This window comes from Anoplopoma fimbria, chromosome 9, assembly GCF_027596085.1.
Source record: "Anoplopoma fimbria isolate UVic2021 breed Golden Eagle Sablefish chromosome 9, Afim_UVic_2022, whole genome shotgun sequence".
Lineage (NCBI taxonomy): Eukaryota > Metazoa > Chordata > Actinopteri > Perciformes > Anoplopomatidae > Anoplopoma > Anoplopoma fimbria.
Genome location: NC_072457.1, coordinates 25,088,620 through 25,104,200, shown reverse-complemented (window position 1 = coordinate 25,104,200; position 15,581 = coordinate 25,088,620). Strand labels below are relative to the sequence as shown.

At 40.1% G+C, this 15,581-nt stretch overlaps 1 protein-coding gene across 1 annotated transcript; it reads right to left on the bottom strand.

The window, feature by feature from the left end:
* Positions 1 to 730: 730 nt before the first annotated feature.
* Positions 731 to 15,084, bottom strand: tdrd7a (tudor domain containing 7 a). Its single transcript, XM_054604045.1, is given in 23 exon segments — positions 731 to 1,819; positions 2,483 to 2,585; positions 2,588 to 2,669; positions 3,351 to 3,544; positions 4,008 to 4,165; positions 4,368 to 4,551; positions 5,014 to 5,124; positions 5,398 to 5,532; positions 5,680 to 5,763; positions 6,374 to 6,508; positions 6,869 to 7,080; positions 7,237 to 7,348; positions 7,550 to 7,742; positions 8,249 to 8,445; positions 8,953 to 9,750; positions 10,332 to 10,505; positions 11,493 to 11,545; positions 12,300 to 12,337; positions 12,673 to 12,765; positions 12,967 to 13,081; positions 13,257 to 13,401; positions 13,621 to 13,825; positions 14,920 to 15,084. Coding segments are annotated over 22 exon segments (3,744 nt in total). The 5' UTR covers position 13,825; positions 14,920 to 15,084; the 3' UTR covers positions 731 to 1,595.
* Positions 15,085 to 15,581: the final 497 nt, after the last annotated feature.

Below are 15,581 nucleotides of genomic sequence, written 5' to 3'. Positions count from 1 at the left end.
TCGCTGTTGTAGCTGGTCAAATACTTTATATAAAGTAGTAGACACCTGAAACACGACAGGGGACCTACTTTTATGGAAGGGGTCACAAGCCATACATACATTTCATTAGCTTATAGTGTTATATGTGTGATTGTTTTTATGTAAAATGTTAATATGAAAAGTAATCAGTAACAACAGCTGTCAAGTAAATATAGGGACAGAAGAAGAGGAAAAGAGTTAAAATGGAAATACTCAAGTACGAGCAGCTTTAACTGTACTTAAGCACAGTGCTTAAGTACATCTAGTTCTTTTCCTCTTCAGCCCTAAACTAAGTTCACACTGAAACCGCTACTTTACCTGTGTGTTCGATTATGGATATACACTCTACAGTTTTTGTTATCTGCCAGGTGGGAAATATCTATCAAAAATAAGTTAAAATGTGCTTAAAAGAGGAGGACGTTCACTCTGTCAAGTGAGGTAGCTCATCTGCCAGGTGTCTGTCACATAACATGCACGGCAAACCTAAAATGATCAACCATATTTTAAGGGCATTTAAAGTGTTGGCTGCCTCCTCTGACATATTTTAAAACACATTTACAACTTGTAGGTCATACAGATTTAATATTTCCTACTTAACAGAAAGCTACGGCAATTTAAAACTATTTTATTTCTCAGATCAAATTCATAGATCTTTTTTTTTTTTTTTTTTTTTCACCAGACAGACAAACTTTACTTAAAAGCTCTTTTATTTTTCTGGCGTATCATCCTGACATCGGAGCTCCCAATGCCCCGAAACTGGCCCATCTCTGAACACATACTTTTTATAAAGCTTTCAGTCAAAGAACACCCTCTTTTGGCTAAATGTTTTAATTGAACAAAACCTTGTGAACAGCTTTTCATGTTGAAACATTATATTATTGAAATATTACAACATATTCTTTTCAGCCAATTAACATGGGGTGTTATCAAACAAGATGTCATTAAAGTTTAAACAATGTAGATTTCACATATAACATATGTAGAATAATGTAGTTAAGTCATTTAAATTTGATAAATGTAAAAACATATACACACACAAACACAAAATTAAGTGCAAAATGAGCCACACCATTGCATGCATAAGGCACAGCAAACCAAAAACAAACTAGATGGGGGAGTAAAGTGGTAAATAAGACAAACACAAAACATGCAACACAGGTGACTTAACTCAAAAGTCTTTCATGAGTTAGAGTGCGTTTGTTTTTTTCCACAATGAAGGCTGGCAAGAGCAACATTTGATGGCGTGGGATGTTTTCCGTCGATATTTCTCATTCATTTTGAGTACAACTGCACTCAATAGTGTCCCTGAGACTCATGTAACAGTCCTGAAATTCAGAAAATCATGAATTCCTTAACCAAATATCTCCAATCATAAGTTGACGTGACCTTGGACTACGACGCAAAAAAAGGGGTCTTCTTAAATGTCTTAGTTGGGAGAAATGCTAAAAATGAACCGAGAAAGTGACGTTTGGCTTCCAAAGTTCACTGAGCACTTTCACCATTTTAGAAAATGAAAACAACCGTTAGACTCACAGTCAGCTTGCTGGTTCATTTACCAACATGCATGAGAAGACATCCTAGGCTGCTGAAGACAGCTCACCGCTGATCTCCGCCATCATGCTGTGAATCCAAAGGTCCTTGTCCTCGAACGTAGTGTCCACCAGGTAAACGGTCAACTTGCATTGCCACAGCTGACTTTTCACCTCCGACACGCTTTCCACCTGGGCTACCAGTGCTCGATCCTCCACGTGGTTCCTGAATAACATGGAGGCCTCCTCTGACCACTGGTGCTGCGTCATACCTGCAGAACAAACAGGGTACTAGTAAACAGAATGATAAACCAGGCCGCTCCACCTGGGGTTATCAAGGTGGGAATCAATTAACCATAGTTGATTGGCTGACAAAGGAAATAATTGTTAGATGCAGCTTGGGGTTGTAAAATTCAGGCAATATTTCAGGAGGAAAGTTTCCACGGGAATTTAAAACTTTTTATGGGATTCAGGGGCAAAAAATTGAAACGCAAGGTTTTTATTTGCTCAGGCTGTATCTAGACGTCATATGCAGGGGATTCTAACATTTGGTGAGTGAGCTAGCTATTTTTATGTGCATTATTTCCCCTCAAAACAAGCTCACTATTAAAAATGTTATGTTCCATACTAACTAGCTTAGAGTTAGTATGGAACCAACAAAGATGGATCCAGTGATTGTTTGCATCAAATGATGACATCTTGTTTGTAATTGAGAATTTAATAAGATTTAAATTTCATAATAAGCTTTGAGTGTGGTGCAAAAAGATTGCGGAACCAAAATTTTAATCTCAGGGCTGAAATGTTATGATGTAATTCTGAAACTAAAAGTAGCTAAATCTAATGAAAGTCATTACACGTCCCATTACATATAGAACAACAGGGCTTTAATACAGATATATCAGCAAAGCTACTGAGAGAATTACGATCTAACTCACCTGCAAGTTGTGCAGTGATGGCCTGGAAGGGCAGCTGTCTGAATTCCTCTATCAGAGGCCTGAGCAGAGCACTGCGGACCAGCTCATGTTTGCCGTAGTCCAACTCAGCTCATGTTTGCCGTAGTCCAACTCAAACACAGAAACCAACCCGTTGGCCAGAATCCCCTTCACCTGCACTCGGTGCCAACTAGGTAGAGACATGCATCAGTAGAGCCATTAACCATCAGACGACAGCATCTAAATAGACAGCTGATCTCCCATCATCTTTCACACACACAGGGGACAGTGAGGTGGATGGAAGAGGACACACGGGTGGACAGACACACAGGTTGTGGACACAGATAATGCATTCATTTCCAAATTGTTTTGTCAGGTTTTTATTTATCCTCATATAACCCAAGACTGCTATCAAATGAACTCCGTAACCTAAAGTGCTCCAAGATCTAATGAGATCATCTATTTAATGGAGCCAAGGAGGTTGAAATGTGATATTTCTATAATGCATCCCTTCTGACTTATGGTTAAGAACCTGTCCTATATTTCACATTGCATTGTGTATGCATTCGTGGATGTATTTATTTTTCTCCACATCTTTTTACCATTTTAAGATTTCTTCGGACAGGCGTTGCTAATTAAAGTTTTGGTTCATTAAAGTTTTGCTACAAACACTAAACAGTGCTTCTGGTCCATGTGCATACATTTGTGTTACAATCCTAATGCTACTGTGAAAAGCCAAATCAAATAAACTACACTTATCAAAATTAGTTAACAGAAAGATTTTCGATGATGACATATTGGCCATGAGAAAGGAACAAAACAGGTCTCAAATGTCTGGTTTGCATCAGGTGCAGACACATTGATCACATACTTCTTGTCTATTTTGGCAGCGTAGAGCTGTCCTTTCTGGATGTCTGGGGCTGAGTTGGTCTTCATCGTCTGGTTGTAATAGAGGATCATCTCCCCCATCAACACCACCAGTTTATGCAGGTCCTGCCATGGCTGTACCACAAAGTAACCAGGGTGACAGGCCACTGGCACAAACACATCCATATTCTGGCCAGGCTGAAAGAAGACAGGGAGGAGAATAAAGTGTTTATAAACACAATGCTTTGATGAAATACTTTTTCTATTCTAATATTTGAAGGCATTGTGAGGTTATTTTTTTCCTTTTTCTGTAGGTATATTTAATCCACAGTCAAAATACCTGTCATTAAGTGAATAGTAGTATACTGCCATGTATGTAGTCAAACTCTTTGTCAGAATATATTATATTTCGCTTACATTATACAACAGAAACCTTAATACCTAACAGCCTCCAGGTACAAAAAAATGGATTTGATCCACAGACAATAAAGAAATATTCCTCTTAAATAGCAATCTATAAATAAACAAATGATGAGTTATAAAATTACAAGAGAGATAGATAGATAGATAGATAGAGAGATAAAACTGCATGTTTACTTTGCATCTACTTCCCTCACATGATAAGTGAGCCCCTACAGAGAGTTTGTCCATCTCCACACACCTGGGGCAGCTCCATCGGGGGAGGCAGGGGAAGTGGCTTGGTAGTCATATCTGGAGCAGATGGGACGTCTGCACCTTGAAGAGGTCCGGTTGAGGATTTGGTGATGAGGTTTGGGACCGGGCTGCTCAGAGTCAACTTCTCTACTAGAGCACTGAGACCTTTTAATTTGGAAAACACAGGTATGTAAAGCTTAGTCAGCAGTTTAACCTCAGTCACTGTGCTTCAACACAAAATCCAAGGAACAAATAGTTAACAAGTTTGACCAGACATGTACATGCGTACAAACACTGGCTGTTAGAGGAAACCGTCCCACACCCAGAAAGGACTTTGTGTTTTATGTTGTGTATTGTGCAGTATTACCTGTATCCACGTTGCTGTTATTACAGGTGATTCTGTTGTTGTTGTTCTCTGTTGGGAGTTTCTCCCACAACTCTGAGTGGGCCAGCTGATGGTTGATGCTCTTGTCCAGCTCCTGGCTGTCAGCACCAATGAAGAGGTGCATATAGACCAGCTGGTCCCCTTTGTGCTGGTCTAATTTCAAGACCTAAAATGAGGGAACAAAGGGAGAAAAAACAAAGAATGCATTTACAAAGTTAGACCTTGAAGTGCCCGTTATTGTTTTGCACTGTTCTCCAACAAGGCCTTACTTGTAAGTTTGATTTGCAGTGTTTATATTTGAAATATCAACACCACTTCTGCTACATCGCACACTGTTGTTGTGCTTCAAGCAGTCGAGACTTTATAATAGACATAAAATAAACTGGCAACTTTATTAGGTACTCCTTTCTCATACGGAGTAATGCTTTTCCCCACACACAGCCGGAATTCTTGAATTCTTCGTGGCATGGATTCCTTAGGTTTATGGTCCATGTTGGCACCACACAGTTGGAGCAGATTGTTCAGCTGCATATGCATGCTGCAAATCTACTGTTCCAGCATACGAGGTGCTGTAAACAATCGAGACTGGTGACTGTTCCTCTCAGATACGTGTTAAACTTTATGTTACCTTCATTTTACAGTCTTCAGAGCCCAGGAGAGCCTCCTTCACCCACAGAACGGCCTCTGGGCTCCAGTCTCCCTCTGGAACTGTGACGTCAGCCAGGCGACATTTGATGGCCTGAAGAGATTCACCAAAAAACGTTACGTGTTCTACAAACAACCACATTAGCATCTTTGGAAAAAAATTTTGTTGATATACAAGCCAATGACAGACATGTTTAACTAAACAGCAAATTCAAGTGTATCGTAAAATCCTCATAAAAAGCCTCAGTTTTATACGGTGTCCCACACAGCCAATCTGATTTCTTTGTCCAAAAATCTTTACAAGCTCAATGATTTATTTTGTAACAGGCACAGGCACACACCAAACACGCACACAGAAACAACTGACCAGCGGTGGGATGATGGTGAAGTTTTTGAGGAACAGAGGGGGGATCTCTCGCAGGTCAGTGACCTCTACAGTTGCTGGGACACCCAAGTCAATGAAGAGGATCTCAATCACTCTGTTTCCGTAGATGTTGGTGATCTGAGAAGAAGAGCAACAACTTGTGAGTGGGGGACATGGAAATAAGACCTCAAACTGTGAAGTCAATAGTGCAATATACCAATACTTTCAATGTCCAAAATAATATAAGGCTTTCAAGTAAATAAATTTAAATTATTCTGTTCTTACCTCCACTCTGGCCCACATTCCTTTGTTGCGGGCTAGACAGAACTTGCCACTGAAGGGTCTGGACACCAGGGACTCAGAAGTCATCTGGTAGGTAGAATTACAAAATACACTATTTTTAAGACCGTCTATCTTTCCTGAGACTACTTCTGGAGTTGTAGGTGAAAACAAAGCAGCTGTGGGTCACACTGCATTTGTGAAGTGGCAAAAGCTGAAACATCACACCACCTTATGAGCTTAAACTAAATGGAATTGGGAGCCTAACCATGAAGTGTTTTCAAGAAGAATTTTGAAGCTGATACTGCATCACATCAGCAGCCAATGAAGGAATAAATATGGCTTTTGGCATTAGGAATCAGGGAAATTGCTTAGACTTTTATGAGGCATGTCTGACTTTATATGATTGATCTTCAGCCATCAAAAGGTTGCAAAGTGCTCAAAAGGTTTCAAAGTATTGTATATCAGTATTGCGTTTGTGATTCAGTGTGGGTTTACGCTTGCTTTAAATATTTGGATAAAGTCATCGCTCCCCCTTTTCCTATCGCATCTTAAATGTGGTAATTCAAACATGAGATGAAGCAGCCAACTGAACAGACACCTGAAAACTGTACTGCTGATATTCTATATGCCATCACTGTACGACATGAAATGCTCTACAAGACGATTAAGTGCAAAGGCAAACGGAGGTCTCGTTAACCTGGGAGATGAAGAAACTCTCCGTTTCTTCCAGTAACTTGCTGAGTCTTGCGGTTCCTCTGCAGGGCAGCTGGCAGTAGACGATACCATCTGCACACACATTGGTGACACACACATCCTGATAGGTAGCGTTAACCTACAGGCAACAGAAAGACTATTGTTAGATAAGGCAGGGAGGATTGATGACAGTGAGGACCTTACAATCGTGGCTGACCAGCTGCTGGTTTTAATTTCAACAGAATGAGCCAACTGGGACCCCTATACAATTCTTGATTCCCATAACACAGACAGACTAATATGAGGTTTTAAGGCCTCAACAGCACCACCCACTGGTCGAGTTGAGAAGATGTCAAAGGAAATCAAAAATATGAGAAACTGCCTCTTTGCTGCCATCTGATCGTATTACTCATGCACATTTGTCAAATAAATGCACAAACTGCTATTGTTAGAGAGGGCTTGTCGTTGGTCTTGTGCATCACACTAGATTTGTAGTTACAGTGAGAGGGTTGCTCATGGTCACGTCCTGAAGAGCCTTCAGGCAGACGGAGTTGATGTTGATGTCGTCATCCTGCGAAGTGTCGTAGAGCACCGCAACAGGCGTCTCATTCTGTTGACACGACTCTAATGTCTCCATCAGCAGGATCTTTCCGACTGCCAACCTTTCCAAAGAAGACATCACCAAAGGATGGGAGCTGAAAGCCTCTAGACCTGGGAGAAAGAAACATTAAGGAGGATGGGAAGCAGAGGAAGGAGGGCTACTGGCCAACATAAAACGTTTCGGCCATTCTGTTGTGACATCCGTTTGCTTTCATCTCCATCACTTACACAAAAGCGAGTCTTAGTCATTTATTTTCCTCTATGTACCTGCAAGTCTAACACTGATAGCCTGGAAGGGCAGAGGGAGGAAGTCCTGGTGTAGCTCCAGCAGATTAGTCCCACTGGTTTCCACAGAGAAGCCATAGTCCACATAGTATACCTGGCAAACAGACAGAAGCTCCTTTACTACAGAAACACCCACCCATCCTGCAGCTACCGACTGTCTTCGTCCAACAAACTGAAAATTGCCACAAGCTGTGTGAACATTTCTGAACAGAGTACATAGCTAAAGTGCTAAAAAAGGAGTTCAACCTCTTGACAGATAAAAATAACTTGACAGCTAACAAACTGAATGAGTTACCTTGACCTTGTTGGGGACCATGACATGCACGACTTGAGCTCTTGCCAACTCCTCTCCATCCTCCCCTCTGACTGCTACCAGCTGACCAACAACAGGCTTAGATAGAGGATGGTGGGCGGAGCTTTGGCTGTAGAAAGAGTGCATGGCCTCCTCCATGGCCTCCTGGGCGTTGGAGTAGTTCTCACCTACATACCTGAACAGAGACACAAACTTTACTCAATCTGTGCAGGGTAGTCTTCAAAAAATCTGGGTGTTGCATAAACAAAAGCAAACATGTGGTATCTCATATTTTGTTGTTTGGTTATCGTAAAATAGAAGGTTAGGCTGTTTGAGACGCTACATTTCTTTCTGCACATCCTGATGGTGTCGTTAGTTGTGTACAAATACTAAGGAGGCAGAAAGAGCTGTATATAACTTTATCCATGTTAATATTAGAGGGTACATTATTCACTAAGATCTTCAGGTCAGAACCTGTAACTGCAGTCTGCTGCATTTTTGAATACATTTCAAAAAGTACCTGGTGCTTGCAGATCACAGTAGAGAAATAAGAAAAAGATGTAACGATTTAAATTATTCTAAAAGGTTGTTTCATTGGCAGCTGAACCACTCTTCTGTTGTGTGTGACTATGTTTAACCTGCTGTTTTTAGTTTCAGTAACAATTGATTACATTAATGTTGGCTAGATAATGTGCGTCTCACCTTATAGTAACAGCAGTGCTGCTCTTGGCATCAGTAATCAGAACAGAGGGGTACTGCTCTGAGGGAAGAACCAGACAGGGGGGCACCACAGGACCCAGGACCTCCAGACCAGAGGGAAGGGGATGGCTTCTGCACTGCTGACTTTCATGGCCTTGTGTGGCTTCCATGTCAGCTCTACTGGAGTTATACAGGATGGCCTGACCACAGCAAATACATCAACGACAAAAACATTAATAGAAATTAGTTTCAATTCAATCCACACGAATCAATCTGGCAAGTGATAAGTTATTACAATTTATCAAGATTCACGTGACACAGCCAACTACCTACTCCAACTCTAAAAATGGGCAAAGAGGTGGAGCTGAGCAATTAACCTCAACTTAAAGCCTTAAAGTATTTTAAAACAAGTGAGTTATAAAATAAATTAACCACCTGTCCAGTTTTCATTAACAGTTAAACTATAGAACTAAGAACAAAACTTTGGGCAAAAGTATGTTATTTTAACATGGGGGTCTATGAGGATTGACTCGCCAGTATCAAGTGGCCATTTAAGGAACTGCTGTTTTTGGCACTTCTGCGTTGGCTTCATTTCTCAGCACTGGACATTGCTGCTTGGCTTCCAGGATAAGGTAACTTCATTCTACTCTTAAGGACTTAACTGGTACATTGTGTTAACGCTGGTATACGCCGTCTCATTCACTTACCTTCTTCTTGTCATGCGGGATGGGGTACTCCACAGTGAATATATCCAGCAAAAGAGATAAGTTGTCTAGTACATGTTCGGGGAACGGCGTTTTATACGTGTCCATGAAGAGTTTGGGCAACGCATGGGCCCACAGACCTTGACTGTACTTAGACAGAAGCTCCGTTATTCTCTGACGCACCTCAGCTGACACAACAACAGCGGAGGATTTCGAGGGAGGACCAGGGACAGAATCAGAGGCTGGTGAGAAGGAGACCTTCAAAAGCGGTAACATTTCAGGGCCAGGTTGGAGGGAGGAAGCCGATGGAGGAGGGCTGGCTGATGCAGGGCCAGACCAGGTAGATGCTAAGGTCGGACTGTTTTGGTTGTGGTTGAGTGAAGTCGTAGGTAACTTCTGGTTTTGTTTACAATCACCACTGGCATTGACTGCAAGACTAACACTGGAGGGAAGCTGCGGAGCAAGAGCTGGGTTGTGGGCAGGGCTGCGTAACGTGACTGAATTCAACAGTTTGCTGGAAGAGGCTGCCACAGGTTGTGGAGGAAAAATGAAAGTGGGCTTAGCCAAGGGTTTTGGGGGGAAAAGTCTAGGTTTAGGGACCGGAAAAGGAGGGGAGGGGTTGGAAGGCTGGTCAGGTGTTGAGGGACGTGAAGAAATGGGTTTGGGGATAGTTATTGAATCAGTTGGTGATGTTGGAGGCATGATGGTGGCGCTTCTTCTTCTTGGAGCAATACTAGGCTTAGGAGGCAGAGGAGGGTAGATTAGGCGGTCAGCTCGGTTGGTGCTGGAAGGTTGCTCCACCTGTGAAGTCCAGACGAGGAAGAGATGGAACAAGAAGGAAAGGGATTTGAACTATCAATACCTTGGTACATAAGGTTGGGTACAGATATTTATAAAATACTTCTGATGGAACCGCCAATTGTATTTGTAAAACAGTTTATCTATTTAAAACCAAACGTCTAACTTTATCATCTTGTGTATTTGAATGTTAGACAATTCCTCCCCAAATCCCAGATGTGCAAGTTTGTATAAGCCTCAAACATATGACTCAGGTAAGATAAGATAATCCTTTATTAGTCCCGCAGCGGGGACATTTGCAGGCTTACAGCAGCATAGAGTAAAGTGCACACAAGAGACATAGTAAAGAAAGACAAGATAAGAATAAAAAAATGAAAAATAAAAAAAGACAAGTATTATAAATAAGCAATAAAAACAGTAGAAAAACACAATAACTGAAATATAATATTTACAGACAGAAAAAAAAAAACTATTTAAACTATTATTGCACAGTGTTTTTATTGTCATGTGTCATGTGGTCTGCTGGGAGCAGAGTTGGTTGTGCATATCAAATTGATTGGGGGTATAAATATCTACTGACTAACCATAGCGATGTGCGTCCACTCTTCCAGATCAATCAGCACCTGAGGGTGGAGCTTTTGGTTGAACATTTCACTGTGGACCCCTGATAGTTTGGACATCCACAACCCACTGTAGTATTTCTTCAGGAGCTGAGTTATTCTGCTCTGCACCAGCTCCACGTCATACAGAAAAGCCTGCTTGGGGAGATGTCACATGATTGATCACTATAAGCATGTCCCCTGTGCTTTTCAAATAAAAATAAAAAAATACAATAAAACACAGATATCAAATAACTAAACCGTTAAAAGAGGTGATGAAATGCTGCAACTCAAATGTAAGCTGTCAGGTCATTTCGGGTAAAATGAGACACAGTAAGCACAGCAGGGATGAGTATTGATGGGACTTTATCATTACTAGTACTTTATCGATACAGCTTATCGGTTTGGTTCCACATCGATACTTTCATTTCGTTCTTTTTAATTATTTTGTGAGAAAAAAAAAAAAAAAAATTAAGAAACAAAATAAATAATCAACATTGCTGTATTTTTCTTGTATGTTCTCAAAGTCTTTCTTGAGAAGCATTAAAAGAAGTTCCAAAATCTTTAAAATACATTTGCAGCTAAAACAATTAGCTAAGCTATTAGCTTTTCTTTTATTAAACCATTCTCACTAGCAAACTCCGTATGGCATCTCTATCGTTACCGGCAACGGAGGATGGCTGCTTGTCAAACAGTCAAAAACAGAGCATTTCTGCAGATTTATGTTCTGCGTGTTCGCCAAATGTTTTGTTAATTGCTGGTATTACTGACGAGAGTTATCAGCATCTACTGGAGTAAAATGTAGCCACTCTTTCGGCCTTTTTGTTCTCTCTGCCATGATGTGTGTTACACGCTGTACAGAGCCGGAGTCAGTGTGTGTGTGTGTGTGTGTGTGTGTGTGTGTGTGTGTGTGTGTGTGTGTGTGTGTGTGTGTGTGTGTGTGTGTGTGTGTGTGTGTGTCAGAGTAAAGCAGTAGTCTGCCTCTCGAGCAAAGGCAGTAACTTCTGTAACTTAAAAGTACCAATAGCAGAATCGGTAACTCAAGACATTATCAATACTCTGGATTTTACTAATTTAGAACCGACTCCCGTTTAGAACCGGGTTTCGAGGGGCATCCCTAAAGCAGAGAGAAAGAAAATGTTGTACCTGGGATTGGCTGAGTCTGGAGACTTGTTCAGGAGGCTTCTCTGTGAAAGATTCTACAAAAGAAGAAGGAAAGGTTAACGAGTGCTGATATCAGTAAACAGAGTGCAACAGATTGATAGTCTCATTAGCATAATCTATTTTTTGTTTAGGCAGTGTTGCCCAATGTTGATATATTACAAGTAAGTGGATCAGCTGGACTACTAACAGGGTCAGAATAGATTATTTTTGTTTGTTATTGATCACTATCAGCTGCACAAAGCACACTTCATTTCTGATACTTTGTTCATTATGACTGTGTGATCCGCCAGTTGTCAAACCCCTCCACTGCAATGGTATGTTGGCTTTATTGTCAAACAGAGACAAATTCAGAGCATTAATATGGCAGCAAACTACTATTTGCTATGAAAATATGGAGGAGAAAAATCTATCCTGTGTTTTATCATAGATATGCTCTGAATTTGGAATTTAGCACCTGAAAAAAAAATAAAAAATAAAAAAGATTGTCTTTAGGCCATGTATGAATTGTGCTGCTGTGTTATGCAAGACAAATATTGGACCAGAGGTGTGTTGCCAGATTCTCAGTATTAACAGGGGTACATATATGTTAAAAGTGTACCCTATGTAGCCTGTGGCTAACCAACATAACAATTCTCAAAAGGTGAAAAACATTGACATATGAAACAAGATGTACATTATACCCTAAATCACGTGTTCTATAAAATATCTAATAAAGCTGATTTTATTTAAAGGGAATCAATTAAATGTTGTGACATTGATAAGGATACACACCAAGAAGGTCCCACATACCTCTGGGCCTCTGACAGTTTGCCAAGTTCTTCTCTTTCCTGTTGGCAACATAGCAATCACTTGAGCATATTGAGCTTTTCACAGCGTAAAACTGTGATTCAATACCTGCTGCAGTTCTTGATACAATAATATGCTAATACAGGTCAATATATGGTCTATATTTTGAGAATCAACTATGGACAGTTTTTTACTATACCACCAATATTTTTTAAATAGTTGCACTGAGCACTATATTAGCATTATGTACTATTACAAAGTGGTATTAGAACGCTAGCTTTTTTTACTTATCTACTTAGAAAGAAAATGAATAAGTACCTGAAATGAATACTAAACCAAGAACCAGGATTTAACAGAGCTGCAAGTGTGTGTTCACCTGACAGGCATGAAACTCTGTTTTTCAGCCGGTTGAGGAGCCGGTTGTCTGTGCTCGACAGGGGTGACAAAGCCTAACCTCTGGTCCGACTGCCTGTTGTTTGGAGAGAATACAATCAAAAACTCTGGGTTATTCGTTTTGATATTCACTTAACATGATGAACAGACTGAAGTATAAATCCCATTATATTCTTACAAGCACGAGTGACAGATAATGTCAATTACAGAAAGCAAACACCACTTGGGTTTTCACAAACTGATGTTACATACAGGTAAATAAACATATTTTTTTTACCTGTAGTCTCCTGAGGCGCTGAAGCCTCTGTAGCCGCCATGAGACCTAGAACGGTTTGCTGGACAGTTAAAGGCACCAAAAGTTGAAGGTTGGCGGAGAGAAGACCTTGGTCTCACTAAATTCATGGAAAGTTAGAAAATAGGTGAAGAAGGGTGAAAGAAGGAGGTGGGACACAGAGAGGGGTTAGAGGTTAATGTCTGCACCTCTCAACCCTTGTTTTCATAAAAAACAAACAAATCTTTGCAATGACAGAGACCTGACATAATAACCGAGCAACAAGCGTCTCCTACCGTTGAGCAGGTATGGGTTTGAAGGTTTGAATCTCATTCTGCAGTTGACGACTTGTGAGCGACCGGATTTCTTGGCGCTCTTCTGCTTGGCCACCAGCTCAGCAATGTGAGCCGTCTCTTTACACACTGCGGCAAAGCATTTTATCTACAGAGCAGATTCCTTGTATTGTTATTAATTCACAAGGTAACGCATACGGCATATGACATATGACATAGAAAATGTGATGAACTACAACAACTTTTAATGGAGATTCTCAGTTTTCTTGCTGATACTAGCTGAGTATCAGTGTGAGGATCCAAATGAACAACCAGGTAAAAAAAAGGGTCTTATAGATGGGTAAATTAAAAAAGAAACAGCTCTCACCTCACCCGTGCGGTACTCCAGGCGGACCACAGAGGGGATGCTCCTGAGGTAGTCCTCCAGTTTCGAGTGGCCCAGCGCCTTCAGCGGGATGCTCTCTCCGCACAGTGACCGGTACTCTGACTGGAGGGTGTTAATGGACACTCCGGCCTTGCTGGACTGAAGCACAGACCGCAACATCTTCTTGATGGATTCGCTGTCTGACATCCTGGTTAAAAACAACAGGCATACAAATCAGTGGAGTTAGAAAACATTTTCAACCATGGAGTTTGGCGGGAGAGACTCAGGATTTGGGGTTCCACCTCATTTTCTCACCAATTTCTTTTTTTTTTTTTTTTTTTTTTTTAAATGTGGGATTTTAATCCAAACCCTGCTTGATTCATGCAAAACATTTGTTGACAGTACACTAAACATTCTTCATTACTGTATTTGCAAAAGCAGACATTCATCAAGAAAACACAGTTGGGTTTCAAGTTTTTAGCCTAGATTTAAGTTTTTTTAGCCTAGATTTAAGTTTTTTAGCCTAGATTTAAGTTGTTTAGCCTAGATTTAAGTTTTTTAGCCTAGATTGAAGTTTTTTAGCCTAGATTTAAGTTGTTTAGCCTAGATTTAAGTTTTTTAGCCTAGATTTAAGTTGTTTAGCCTAGATTTAAGTTGTTTAGCCTAGATTTAAGTCATTTTGCCTAGATTTAAATTGTTTAGCCTAGATTTAAGTTGTTTTGCCTAGATTTAAGTTTTTTAGCCTATATTTAAGTTTTTAGCCTAGATTTAAATTGTTTAGCCTAGATTTAAGTTTTTTTAGCCTATATTTAAGATTTTTAAGCCTAGATTTAAGTTTTTAGCCTAGATTTAAGTTGTTTAGCCTATATTTAAGTTTTTAAAGCACCAAACAGGAATGTAGGTCGTATGAGAGGCCTATATTTAAGTTTTTAAAGCACCAAACTGAGGAATGTAGGTCGTATGAGAGGAGAACCACGTGACTGAGTGTGTGTACACAGCCACGTGGCACAGATGCGTGTCTGCGTTGCGGAGTTCCATCGTCACCGTTGGGAGTTCCTAAATGACTGTAATGTAAGACTCTAATCTCCATGGTAACAGCGGGTCTGGTCCGTCAACGGATGTGTGACGTTGAGTTGGCCGTTGGAATGGCCTCGGGATGGACGTTGAGGGCGTTGCGGCTAACGGCTAACGTTAGCCGTTCGTTTGCAGCCCTCATTTGACCGTTGACAAACCGGCCCAAATGTGCAATTACGTTAGCCCAACTATTGAGACGGACACACGTGTGGTTCCACGTTAACTTACCTGTGCTGTTCACTAGCTCAACGGTACAACCTGCCGTGGTGTCGTCAGTGTCGCACCGGCGCACGTTTCCGCCCACAAGTTCAAACGGTCACCGTCGGTCGGTTGGCCTTTTAATCCGAATGTAGCTTCACGTTCACCTCACGTGCGTTCGTCTGAGCGCGTCTCTCACGGTGCGACATGTGCGGCTTTTAAGTGCTGCCGGAAATTATAGCATTCGCAGTTAGGCCCACCGGGACTGCACCTATTTTATCTTATATTTGTTTACTATATTTTACCATTATCACTTGATTTTATTTATTTCATTATTTTATTTATTTTATTATTTTATTTATTTCATTATTTTATTTATTTATTATTTTATTTATTTCATTATTTTATTTATTTCATTATTTTATTTATTTTTATTTTATTTATTTTTTTATTTTATTTATTTTATTTTTTGTTTTTATTTTTTTTTTATTTATTTCATTAATTTCATTATTTTATTTATTTCATTTTTTATTTATTTTATTTATTTCATTTTTTTATTTTATTTTTTATTTATTTTATTATTTTATTTATTTCATTATTTTATTTATTTATTTGATTGTCACTTGTTATTTCATTTTGTTTCTTATGCACTGTCTTGCTGGCTGGTCTGTCAAAGCACTTTGTAAACCTTG